General features: G+C 34.0%; 1 protein-coding gene across 1 annotated transcript; it reads left to right on the forward strand.

The window, feature by feature from the left end:
• The first annotated feature begins 10,427 nt into the window (after nt 1–10,427).
• MYB54 (myb domain protein 54) lies at nt 10,428–12,847 on the forward strand. Its single transcript, XM_021436658.2, has 3 exons — nt 10,428–10,946; nt 11,659–12,111; nt 12,263–12,847. The coding sequence occupies exons 1-3, from the start codon at nt 10,832–10,834 to the stop codon at nt 12,439–12,441; spliced, it is 747 nt and encodes a 248-aa protein (XP_021292333.1). The 5' UTR covers nt 10,428–10,831; the 3' UTR covers nt 12,442–12,847.
• Nucleotides 12,848–13,779: the final 932 nt, after the last annotated feature.

Here is a 13,779-nt window from a genome sequence, read left to right on the forward strand (position 1 = left end):
ATTCAAGTCAATCCTTTTTGCAGGGATTGGACTAAGATCCGTATGGTGATTTTAACATTACAAAACCTAAATGGAAGATCTACCATAATGTACATTTCATACTATATGTGCTATTAGTGATTGGTGGAAGAGAGAGATTGAATAGATCCCTATTTAATCATTGTGTGAGCCTTAAGGACTTATGTAATCCAAATTTTATACCTTTCGGGACTTGGATCTATGATATGAAGTTGAGATTTGGTGTTACTACTTTATCATGATTTTCAAAAGGTCTAAAATGATACGATCTAGTGAAACATGACCAATAAAGTAATCAGATCTTAATGGATTGACATGAATATCCTAGGAAGAGTTATTATACATCTTACATACATGGTTTATAACTCATTGCTTGAGTGGTTGTAAAAGCATTAGTTGTTAGATATAACCATGAGTTTAGACACATAAAGAGAGTCTACATCGCTTTTACATGTAGAAGGGATCAGAGATGCAAAATCTCGTGTGTTTAAAATGATTTGAGGTATGACGAGAACTCGAGCGGTGTTATGTTAGTAAGATAGTAACTTAATATCTGATTGCTCACCGGTACCTTTAGTTTCTTGTTGGTCGCACATTCCATTTTCCTTGTATGACAATGAATGAAGAATGAGTTAAATTGAGAATGATATGAGTTGATGCCAATGTGTACAAATGGGAGATGTTGCATTTAAATGTGGTGAGTCCACATGGCATGCAACTTTGCTAATTATTTGTAAATAATTAACACATATTCAATTAATTAATGTTGAATATTATTACGATATTTCTTAATTGAATAATTTAAAAAAAAGTTCGAGATAGCATATAAATTTAAATTTAAGTTTTTAAAATTTAAATAAGGATTAATTATATTTAAATTTAATTTGTTTAAATTTAAAAGTAATATCCTATCTCTATATCTGTAACATGTCTATAAATAGTGAACTAACGTATTGTGTTTTTACACATTACCAAGAGTGAACATGAATTTTTCTAAAAGTCAAAAAAATCAAAAACTCTTTTCTCTATTTTTCTCTCAATTCTTGTGGCACCATCAAAGGCTGGAGGGTTTTGGAATGTGTTATTCCTTGTGGAGGACTCTAATAGCCACTCCATAACAACGAGAGTGAAGAGATCATTGTGTGCACGAAGGAAGATTTGTAAGGTAAGCTTTTTTGATCAAAAAAGGAGTGGAATATTTATCTGAAAAGGTAAGCCCACCTCCCAACAGTTTGTCTTCCAAAGATCCGTTGGAATTTTTCTTTAATCTTAAGATTGATTTTGCTTGTCTTTCTTTTTTAATCAAATCAATTTTTTATTTAATAAAAAATCTTTAGCCTTCATTCAGATGACTTCCTCATTCAATTCAAAATTAGTTGTTTCTCTTTTTGATAATCCCCAGTTGCCATATTTAATCAACCATTTTGACCACCACGATTCAATGGTGATTATCCTCAAACTCATAACCAATAGTTACATTGATTGGAGTTGTTTTTTCCTTTTTGCACTCTCTATTAGAAATACATTTGTAACATCGATGTTAGTATCCCAAAGCTAAAGATTTTTTATGCACTTTGTGTTCCTAGACAAGGTGTGATAACCTCATTGTTTCATGGAGTCATTTTCGCTGCCTATTGCAATCACAATGTTTTACATCAACTCAATGGCTCAAATCTAGGAGACATTGAGAAAAAGAATCTCTGAACTAGATGATTCCAAAATATGTAACTTGCAATTCACCCTTTTTAACCTCACTGAATGTGTTCGTATTGTTGACTCATATTTTATTGAACTAAATGCTATCTGAGCATAATTGAGGAATTTTATGCCTATACCTCATTGTAAGTGTGGTGAATGTAACCCTCATTTTTTTGAAGAATACATAGATTTAATTGTTAAGGATAATGTTTTCAAGTACTTGGATGGGTTAAATTAGTCATATGCTACTTTAAGGTCCCAAATAATTTTGTTGAAACCATTTCCAATCCTAAATAAAGCTTATTGCTTGTTAATTAGAGAAGAATCTAAGAGAAATTTACTATTGCAATCTCTACCCTTTATTGAGAGTTCTATTATAACAAGTTTTAGTAATGGTAGAAAAAAAGTCATTAAGTCAAATTTGGTTTGTAGGAATTCTGGAAAGTCAGGTCGTGTTAAAGACAAATACTATAAATTGATTGGTTTTCCTAGTGACTTTAAGTTAACTAAAGATGAAGGTGCTCCAAAGAGAACGGTTGCTTTAGTGAACAGTTTTGTGGTTGATAATCATGTTGCTAAATAAGAGGAATCCATAGGTGCTTTGCCTCATTTCTCTTTTACGAAGTCTCAATATCAAAAAATCATGATGTTAATCAATGAAGAGAACATTTATTCTAGTAATAATCCACCTTTTTTATGGTATGAATACTATCAACATAAGTCTTCAATTATCAATTTATTAGTGGTGGGTATGATTGCTAAACCCTATTGTTTCAATTCACATAATGCTTTATAGGATGATTCTTTGCATCATAATAATTCTAAAAATGATCCTTATCTCTAGATAATTGATTCTGGTGCTTCATATTATATAGCTTCCACTTTAAAATTTTTCATTTGATCAAGACCTATTAAAAATATTACTATATGTTAGCTTTATCCTTATTTTGAAATGACAAATTGATTGAACTAAATATGCTTTGAAAATGAATGAAAATGTTTTTGAATTTGAAGAAAATCCGTAAGGATGTTTTGAAGCTGATCTTACAAAGAAAGATATCTTGAAACGCTAAGATTGATTGAATATACTTTGAAAGTGAATGATAATTTTTTTGAACTTAAAGACATGCTTATAAGTTTTCTCAAAGAGCGTTTGTTTTTAAACTCAAATTGCTAGCCTAAGAATTGAATTCGGAAATGTAAAAGTTTAATTCTTAAATGAGAAGAAGGAAATTTTATTTATTTATCATAAGAAGAATTGATTTTGAGAGAAGAAAAAGTCAGTTCTTGGAAAAAAAAAGCTACTAGAATTGAGAAGAATTGACACCCCAAAATGAAGGAATTAATTTTGGGAGAATAAAATGCAGAAGCCAAAAATGCAAGAAGAAAAAACTTGATTCTTTATATAGCAGAAGTCGATTCTAAGTGAAGAGTGAACCAAAGAGCACAAGTCTGAAGACAAGTAATTGATTCTGCATGAAGAAGATATTGGTTATTGAAGCACCACAAGCAAGAATTAGAAACTTGATGAACAAGGAAAAGATGGTGTAAATGGATAAGATTAGAGCGTCAGAAGCCAAGTTGAAATTCAAATTTTGACGCAGCCAAAAGTTAAGAATTGACACCCTGAAGAAGAAGAATCAATTCTCTAAAAGTGCAAAGGTGTCACTTTTGAACCAAGTTAAGGAAGAATCGACATTTTAGGAAAGAAGAATCGATTCTCCAAAAATAGAAAGTTCTTGACTTTATGAAGAATTGACATCTTAGAAAAGAAGAATCAATTCTTTAAAAACAGAAAGTTCTAGACTTTATGAAGAATTGACAACTCAATCAAAGAATTGATTCTTTATGTGTGACAGAAATGTGCAACCTGACTTGAATGTATGAAAGTTGATTCAAATTTCACTCTAACGAGCAAGAAATCACAAGACCTATAAATATTCACTTCGATGACGTTAAAGGTGAGATCTTGAACAATTTTGAAAAGATTTTAAAGTGCCAAAAAGAGAATAAACAAGTAAGAGAGAGAATAGTAAAAAAATATTATCTTTGAACAAGAGTAGAACCGAACGATCACATTTTAATCTTTCAGCTAACACTTCTTGAGCCTAAACTTCATTTCATCATTCATCATTCTTGAGAAAGCTCTCATCTTTCTATACTAAAAATCATTATCAAACTTCATAAAGGTATTGAGCTGCAGATTCTTTTTGAATCCATTGTTGTATTGGTTATACCTCCACACAAAAGGTAGAGGGATTTTTCTTGATCCTTAAAAAGACTATATCTTGTGTAAAAGTTGTGCTTGAAGTTGAAAAAGATAGTGTTTTGGTTAAGGTTATGCATGATGCTGTGAAAAGGCGTGTTGTGAAGGTTACGTTTGACCTTATTAAAAAGCATGTTGTAAACATTACACCTGACCTTATTGAAAAGGTAAGTTGATAGTGGATTTAAACTCTTTGTGCTATTAAGGAAGAGGATGTAGGAATTGGAAGGCCGAACATCCATAAGAATCTGACTAAGTACTACTTATCTTTTTTGCATTTTACTTGCTTAGCTCATACATTGTTTTTGCTACTCAATTTCTTATATTTCTACTGCATTTTCAAAGTTCTCTTAAAAAGAATGAATTTTTAACTCATAACCAATTCACTTCCCCTTTTTGTTACTTTACTTTAAGCTTATCTTCCTAACACTATACAAATTAAATGCCAAATAACATAAGAGTTGCAGTCACTCATATAGGATTAGTTAGGTTACTACCAAATTTGGTTCTACATGATGTGTTATATGTTCCTAGCAAGTATTAGGTTTAGTCTAGTGTCACTAAGTAAGTAAACTAAGTCAAAATCACATCAATTGATTTTTATTTATTCAAAATGCATTATTCAAGACACCAAGTCCTGGAAGATGGTTCGTTTTGCTAAGGTTAAGGCTGGATTATATATCTTGCAAACTAAAGATGGTGCTCTCCTAAATGATCAAACTACCTCAGAAGTCTATGTTGGTTTTCTCCCAAATAATGGTGTTTTCCAAAATAAAGTAATTTCGTTTTCTAATGTGTGTGCTATATATTGTAATCCTTTGCTAAAAATTTTCAATGTTTCGCATTTTAGGTTACAACATATTTCAATAAGGAAAATGCAAGCAATACATGAAAAAAAGTTCAACAACATCTTTCTTCCAAACTTAATTTGTGAAATTTGTCCATTAATTAAACAAAAGAAATTGCAATTTCCAATTCATATTAACTCCATTATCCCATGTTTTGAATTGGTCCATATGGATATTTGGGAACCTTATGCAATAGCTTCTTTGAAAGGATATCATTATTTTTTGACCAATGTGGATTATTTTAATAAATTTATATGGGTTTACTTAATGAGAGCTAAACTTGATGTTTTTTTTTCTATAGTTCTTATGTTTTATATTATGGTTTTGACTCAATTTGTTAAAAAAAAAATCAAGCATATTAGATCTAATAATGAACTTTGAAATTAATATATGTGAGTTTTATTCATCAAAAGGCATCATTCATCGAACTTCTTGTGTGGAGACTCCTCAACAAAATGGGGTGGTAGAAAGGAAACACAATCCATATTTATCTAGGGGCTAAGGAAAGATGTCACATCTTTAATAGCTAAGTATTAGATTGTGGATTATAAGTAAGGGTATGCCCTTTTTCGCTGATGAGGTGTCTTTTCGTAAAGGACAACATTATAAGGACAAGTCCTAAAGTGGACAATACCTCATAGTTAGATACAGTCCAACAATCCTTGTATCAATAAATGGAATTGTTTATGGGAATCCCATACTAGCCTTAGAGAAAGCACATTCCACCTTTGATATGGGGGCTAGTGTTGAAGGGGAAAGATTTCACATCCTTACTAGCCAGGGATCAAGTTGTGATTTATAAGTAAAAGCATGCCTATTCCTCTATAAGGCACCTTAAAATGGGGGCTAGTGTTGAGGGTGAAGTATCTCACATAAAAGAAAACAAAATCCACCTTTAACTAAAGGCTAGTGATGAGAGGGAAAGATCTCACGTCCTTGATAGCAAAGGAATGGATTGTAGCTTATAGGCACTTCCCTGTACTAAGGTGTCTACTCTTAAAAGAAAACACCATGAGGGCAAGTCCTAAAGTGGACAATACCTCATAGTAGGACATAGCCCAATAATCCTTGTATTAACAACAAATGGTGTCGTCCATGGCAATCCCTAAAGACCTTTAGAGAAAGCACATTGCACCTTTTATTGGGGGGCTAGTGTTGAGGGTGAAAGATTTCACATCTTTAATAGTTAGTGGTCAAATATGATTTATAAGTAAGCCTGTTTTCCCTAAAGAAGTACTTTTTCTTAAAAAACAATCTTGAGGGCACTCCCTAAAATAAACAATATGTTGTAATTTGGTGCAGTTTACCAATTCTTGTATCGATAGAAAATTTTGTAAAGGAACCCTATTTATATATCCTTAGTGAAAGAAATATGTTGTCACTATTTAAAAGTGCTCAATTATAAAAGTTATCTCATATTTACTAAATTAAGTTACTAATTTAATTGCTAAATTTATTTACTTATTTTTAAGTTAATTATATAATTTTCAATTATAAAAAGGATGTAAGAACCTAATTTTACAATTGTACTTGTACTTTTACTTTGGTTCAAAAATAATAAAAAGTTAACAAAAAAAAAGAATATTCTAAAACGAAGTAAAAGTATTTGATAAGAGAAAGAGACAAAGAGAGGTCAATCCAACCATTGGATTTCATACTTTATTCATATAGATCATCCATGATAAGTTTGAAGTTAACTTGAATATGTCTAACTATTTATTCGATAAGAGTAAATTTTCAATCGATAGATATTGTTAGCTTTATTAGCTTTAAAATGACTATAAATTTTCAATCGATAGATATTGTTAGCTTTATTAGCTTTAAAATGACTATACTTTTGAAATGATAAAAAATTATCTTTGAACTTGTTTGAGTGATCCTTGAACTTGTTTGAATGATTTTTGAAGTTGTTTGAATGTGTTTTTCAATTTAATTTATAACTGTTAAAATTGCCATACATTTGCTTTTGAAATGCCTAAGTGTTTCCATGTGAAAAATGATCAAGATTACTTTAATGATCTTTAAACTTATTTGAATTATTTTTAAAGTTGTTTGAATGAGTTTTTGAACTTGTTTGAATAGATTTTAAACTTGTTTAAATAAGTTTTGAAGATCTTAAGTGTTTCCCTAAGAAAAAGTTTCAAAATTGTTTGAACATTATTTGAGTGATCCTGGAAATCTACAGCCTTGATTTAGATGTTTGGGTGTTGAATTTGTTTAAATGAGCTTTATATCTTTCTAACACTTAATCTTGAGATGCTTAAGGGTTTGATTCCCAGAATAGGTTCATCAAGTAAAAAGGCAAAGGAGTGTAAAGCAAAAACCAACTAAAAAAAATCTTTAAAAAGCTTTTTGTCTCTTATCTATCCTTAAATGTTCATCATCTACTGATAGATGTTCCACATCTATCGACAGTTGTGGTTTTTCCTAGTATCTATCAATAGATACACATGAACTATCAATAAATATTGACTGTTGGACACAAAATTCAAAAGGAAAATGGTTAGTTTCTTCACCAGCTCCAAAGATTTTCCAACTATAAAAGGTACTTCTCCAGCACATTTAGAAGGTTAGAAGAGTAGAGAAAATATCATTTGAGCAAGAATCAAAACTTATGAGGAAAAAAAAGAAAAAGAGAGAGAAACCAAGTTAAAGCAAGCAAATTAATTTCTTTGCTTCCACTTAGCTTTTAAGTTTTCTTGTGCTATAATTCCTTTATGCCTTCATTCTCATCTTTTGTAATCATCTTTATCACTATCATACTCTTCCAACTTTGTATTTACTTAGCAAAATCCATCTTCAAGAGGTAGATTTGCTTCAATCTTGTATGAGAGAAAAATTTAGACCTTAACCTCTTAAAGGTAATGTTGAAAGGTTGTACTTGATCCATAAAAGGTATTATATTGAGAGGTTGTGCTTGATCCTTGAAAGGTATTGCAAAGGTTATGCTTGATCCTTAAAAAAAAAGTATTTTTTATAGTAGATTTGAAACTCTTTAGCTTGCTAAGGAAGAGGACATAGGCACCTATAAAAAGGGCCAAACCTCTATAAATTTTTTGTTTCTTTTCTCTCTAGTTTTTACTCCTTGAACTTGTGCATTTCATCTTGAAGAAGTTTTAGAAATTTGTCTACAACTTACTTATTCTTCACTTTTACACTTGTGCATTTTACTTTGAAGAGTTTGAAAATTTTGTTTTCAATGTGTGTGTTCATTAAATTGCTTATTAAATTTCCTTTGGCATGTTTCAAAGTGAAAAACAAATTTGAGAAATTTGTCTTCAAGCTTGCCTTCATTAAAAGTTTAATATGTTGAAAAGAATTTTTATAAATCCAATTCAGTTCTCTCTTGGATATTTCCTCATTATTATTGAATTAACATTCCTAACAAATATATATTATAAAAGACTCGATTGATGTGATACAATTATTGGATTGACTTAAAAGTTCACGTGCATGATGAGTACAAATAGATTGTTAAATTCAACGGTAAATACTAAAAAGATTAAATTATACATGAAATTATAAAATGGTGTAAAACTTAAATTAAATTTAAACTAATATAAATGGTATATCCGTTTGGTTTGAAGAAGAGTAAGTCATCCCCTTTTTATCTATAGTCGGTTTTCTTCCCCTATTTTCTTTTTTTTGGGTCTTGTGAAAACGAAGGTTATTGATATTTAACATAGAAGCAGTGTTAGGTGCTTGCATGCATTCGTGTTTGAGAGAAGTCTTTCAATAGTTGTACCAAAGAAGTAAAATACATTCCTAATCTTGACGAGAATGATAATATAAGATAATTTTTGTTATCAAACCCCAACACTATATCGAGAAACCGAAAACTAAAGAACTTTATCAAATCTTTGTTACTCAATGACATAACAACTAATAAATCTTGCTGTAACTTCTTAAGCCTAATGCTCATTGTGCAAAGTGACTGTCATGGCGATGGGGTCTTATTTTAATACTAAGGAGAATTTAAAACTTTTAAGTCTAGATTTGAGTTTCACCTGAAATATGCTTCTTGTGTTAAATTTATAATATATTGTTATCATGTTACATTTATCCATCATAGTTGATTATAATTTCTATTTTTTATATGTAGTCTTGTACCTAGATTGTTTTGGCGCAACAATATTCTTGCCTTGGCTTAGTTAATATCTGGAGCTATAGAGTTTTATTTTCGTTAAATTATGCTTTTAATCCATTTACTTTATAAAAAAAGATGAATTTAGTTTTTATATAATAATTTGTGTAAATTGAGTTATTTTATTTTTGAAATTTGTTAATATCAATTCTAACACTAATATCGTTAAGTAGTGTGCCCATGTAGTGCTTGACCAAACCGATATGATATTAATCGAGATGACATGATTAATTTTTTTGTTCGTTAATTTGACTAAAAGAAAGAAAAACACATAATCCTTGAATTATCAAAATTGAATATCAAAATAAAGAATTGTGTTTGGTTGTTGGAGGCGAGGAAGAGAGAAAACTAATTGAATTTTCTGGTTTGATAAAATAGCAAATTGATTAGAGAAAATTTAAGATTGACACTTAATAACACTCTTTCTAACTGGTTAATGGGATAACTTCTCTCTTTACTGTGTTGTAGTAATTATTCCTAGCTTTTACTGTTTGGGCACTTTATCAATTACCGGTAGAGTGTTTCCAGATAAGGTTTATAAATAAGTATGAAGGTGGTTCGGCCAAGTGTTGTGAACAAAGTGGTGGATAGGAAGGAACAGATAGAAGAATTTTTTTGGAATTTCACCTTTTCCACAGCAATAAGAAAAGGGTGGGACAGTGCAGGCTTTTGACTGAAAAAAACAGTTTTAAGTTGTTAATTAATTAATCATATATATGGAAAAAACCCAATCCAAAGTCTCCACGTGCAACAGTCCTCACATCCCCATTTTAGCCAATTAAGCTGTTAGTGTTAGTTAGGTCTGAAAGGTTATCAAAAACCTAAAATCCCCCAATACTTGCATTACATGCCCATCTCGTTACACATAAATATCCAACAAAAACAATACTAACACCTTTTCTTTCTATTGCTGCATGTTATCTCACACACACATACGTATATATTTATATAATTTAAGTTTAAATAATCAATTTTGTAATAAGAAGATATTTAATTTATAATAATTCTTATATATATATATATATATATTCTCATAGCATTTGATTCATTGTAAGTATATATCTGTCTTCTTATATTAAAAAATTTATTTGATCAAATGTAAATACTTATATATATATATATATATATATAGCTTTATTCTCATTATCCTTGATTAAAAATCCTTCAAGTTTTAATTGGAATTCGGGTGTATTACTATTAGTACTTTGATCTATGATGGAAATGCTAGAAATTAATAAATTAAGATATAATTGGAAAGGTAGAGAAAAAGAAAAATAAAAAAGGGGTATGTATAAATGTAATGCTAAATGGTAGCTAGGTGGGTTATAAGTAGAGGTTGTAGGTTGGAAACTTGTAAAGACGTTGAAAGGAGAACGAAATTCACCCCACCAAGCAACCTCTCTCTTTGTGTGTAAAGTTGTTTTACTTATGGGCGTTTGTTAGCCTAGACGTTGCATCAATCGCTGAACTGGTCTGTCCAAACCCTCCAACTCTCTAACGGAAAACACTTCCCTCATCTCCTTCCCTTCCCTTATATCTTCTCTTTCCATCTACTTTCTCTTCTTGTCTTGTTTGCCCACCCGCAACCATCTTTTTCTTCTTTCTTTTCTCCATCAATAGCGCCCCTTCACGGCTGCACCCTTCCCCGTCCTTTATATGTTTTTGCTCCCATCCTTTAATCACTTCAACTCTTTCTTTGGTGCTGACCCATGATCATCAGGTTTCTGGAGATCCATCCAGCACCAATCTAGCTGGGGTATATATATATACACACCTCGGAAATACATACGTAGTTAATAGCTAGGCTAGGGTTGCTTGGATCTTACTACATAGCTTGTTGTGATCAGCAAAGATCAGATGTGCACCAGAGGCCACTGGAGGCCTGCTGAAGATGAAAAGCTCCGGGAGTTGGTGGAACGCTATGGCCCTCATAATTGGAACGCCATAGCCGAAAAGCTTCAAGGCAGATCAGGTGAAAGCCCTAATTAGCCCGGGCGCCGGCGCGCCGGGTCCGGCCGGGGGGGCGGCGGCGGACGCCCGCGCGGGGGGTCGCGGCCCGGGGCGGGGCCCGGGCGGCGGCGGTTGACGCGGCGCGGGAGGCCGGGCCGTGGTGCGCCGGGGGGGGGCCGGGAGGGCGGGGGCGCCGCGCGCGCGGGCCGGGGGCGGGGCGTCGGGGCTCGGCGAGCGCCGCGCCGCGCGGTGGCGGGGCGGGGGCCGCGGCCGGGCGGGAGGTCGGCCCGGCGGCGGCGGGTGGCGGGCGCGCAGGCCGGCGGGGCGGTCGAGGGGGGGCGGGCGTCGCGGGGGCGCAGGGGGAGGCGGAGCAGAGGCGCGGGGGGGGGCCGGGTCGGCCTATGGGGCGGAGCGGCCGGGGCCCTGGCGGGCGGTCCGCTGGGGGGACGCCGCGGGGCGTGCGGCGGCGGGCGCGGGCGTGATATATACTAGATATAGTAGTTGGTTTCTTAATATAATTAACCCATAGTCTTTTTCTCGTACGAATATGCATCTCTTAACAAGACCTTCTTGGCTAGGGTTTCAATTTTCATGTTAATCGATAACATCCGTACCCAACAATCCATATGCTTTGCTGCTAAATGAAAAATAAAAATGATACTATTATAAGTCTGCCTCTAATAAGTAGTAGTTAATTAATTGCTAACAGAGGAGGCATGTTCTGATTGAATCAGGCAAAAGCTGTAGGCTGAGATGGTTCAACCAGTTGGATCCGAGAATCAATAGAAGCCCTTTCACGGAAGAGGAAGAAGAACGGCTTTTGGCTTCTCACAGGATCCACGGGAACAGATGGGCTGTTATTGCGAGGCTTTTTCCCGGTCGCACTGATAACGCCGTAAAGAACCACTGGCATGTCATCATGGCACGTAGATGCAGAGAACGATCCAGGCTTTATGCCAAAAGATCAGCTGGCCATCACTCAACCACCCTACCCGACCATCGAAAGCCTTCCCCTAAACCACTCCATCAAGCTGTTCACTCCGAGTCTGAGATAACGACTAGTTTTGCTCCACTTTTCGACAAATACAAGCAAGGATATCCCTACCCCTACCCTTTCCCTCCCCATTTTTTCAAAGAGTTTTACGCTCGCGACTGGAATCCAACCCATTGTAGGACAATCACGGAAGGTGCGTAATATGTTTGTAGTGAAATCTTTCCTTAATTATAGCTGTGCTGTGCGTATAAACCTAGAAGATGTGATGAACATGTGTTTCTTCAGATCTTCTAGCTATCCCATGGTCATGTTCCCTATATAATTAACAATAATATATACTGCAGATAAGAATCGACCAACCGAATTCTATGATTTTCTTCAAGTAAATACAGACTCCAATAAAAGTGAAGTGACAGACAACACCAGGAGAGATGATGAGGAGGTAGATCAGGAAGCTATGGAGCAGCAGAGCAAGGCTGGGGCTTCATTCATCGATTTCTTATCGGTCGGAAGCTCCTCGTAACGTTTTTGTCTTGATCACCCTTCACGATCATACATAGATATCATTGCGAAAGAATCATCAACTTACATCAACACACTGTAGAAAAAGACAAAAAAAAACTAATTACAAGCTTAATTTGCTAGCTGTTGCCACTGCATCGATTGACACAACATATTTAAGAAAATTTATCAATTATCTAGGCGTTATATAGAAACCAAATGACATGATTATGTGTGATATAGCCGAGGCTTTACGCAAAAAGCGCTGCTGTAAAACCCTTGTCAGTGGATCTCAGGAATGTTTAGCATTAAAATCATCATGTTCTGTGGTTTTTTTCTCCCTTGTGTTGGCCTGAAATCATGTTCCTCAGATACGTCATTAATTTGCATGATCTATTCTCTTCTGTAAATGTGTACCTTTTTCTGCTCTCTCTCTCTCTCTCTCTCTACACACACACACACACACACACACACATTGATCTCCTTCTTCTTTGTTGCTTGATCAGCTAGTTTCATTGAGTCTTTCCACCTCAAAAATGGGAAAATCCTAGACGCATGTCTCTACAGAGGTTGACCATTGTATATATATGTATATATTTGCCCAAAGAAAAACTTCTCCTTGTCTCTCTTTCTCTCAAAGCAAATGAAAATTTTGTGATTATAGCAATAATAATGGTCATGACTATATATTCCTGTTATCATTTTTATAACAAAACCCAGCATTTCAGCAACTGTATTTGCTCCATTTTATTATTTTAGATGTTTCACATATATTAGTATTGCGCTCTCAATACATATACAGCTCTAATATGTGTCAGAATAAAAGTTTGCCTTCTCTCTCTCTCTTCTAAATTTTTCAATAAAGAAAATGTCCTTTTCTGGCTGGTTGTTTGTTTGTTAGAAACCTTATTTTCTTGAGCATTGTTTAGGTGTAAAGTTTTCCCAAGATATAGTGATGCAATATAAGCCATCCACAATGACTTTAGCAGCTGATAAGATTCAATCATGGAATGTAGGATAATTTAACTAAAGTGATGGAATTTTGGACTCAGAAGTATGATCTGACAGGTCTATCAAACAACCCAATACATTTGTCACTCCTTTAATTGTTCATAAGCCACCATAAAGTTGATAAAATACTTGATTTATTTGTCTTGGGATTGATTGTGGCCCTTGTTCAGTGACATCGGATTGAGTTTACTATTTGCTTAACTTGATCTCAAGAATATTTATTGAAGAATTTACTTCCATTGGATGCGCATGGAACATTAATCAAAACTTGGGAGCTAGAGCCCTATGCAAAATGGATTTGTTGTAAGCATTAATACCTTAATTTATTCCCAATTGGACTTCTCTCAAT

Source organism: Theobroma umbraticum, unplaced genomic scaffold (assembly GCF_002168275.2).
Source record: "Theobroma umbraticum cultivar Fairchild unplaced genomic scaffold, ASM216827v3 scaffold_146.0, whole genome shotgun sequence".
NCBI lineage: Eukaryota > Viridiplantae > Streptophyta > Magnoliopsida > Malvales > Malvaceae > Theobroma > Theobroma umbraticum.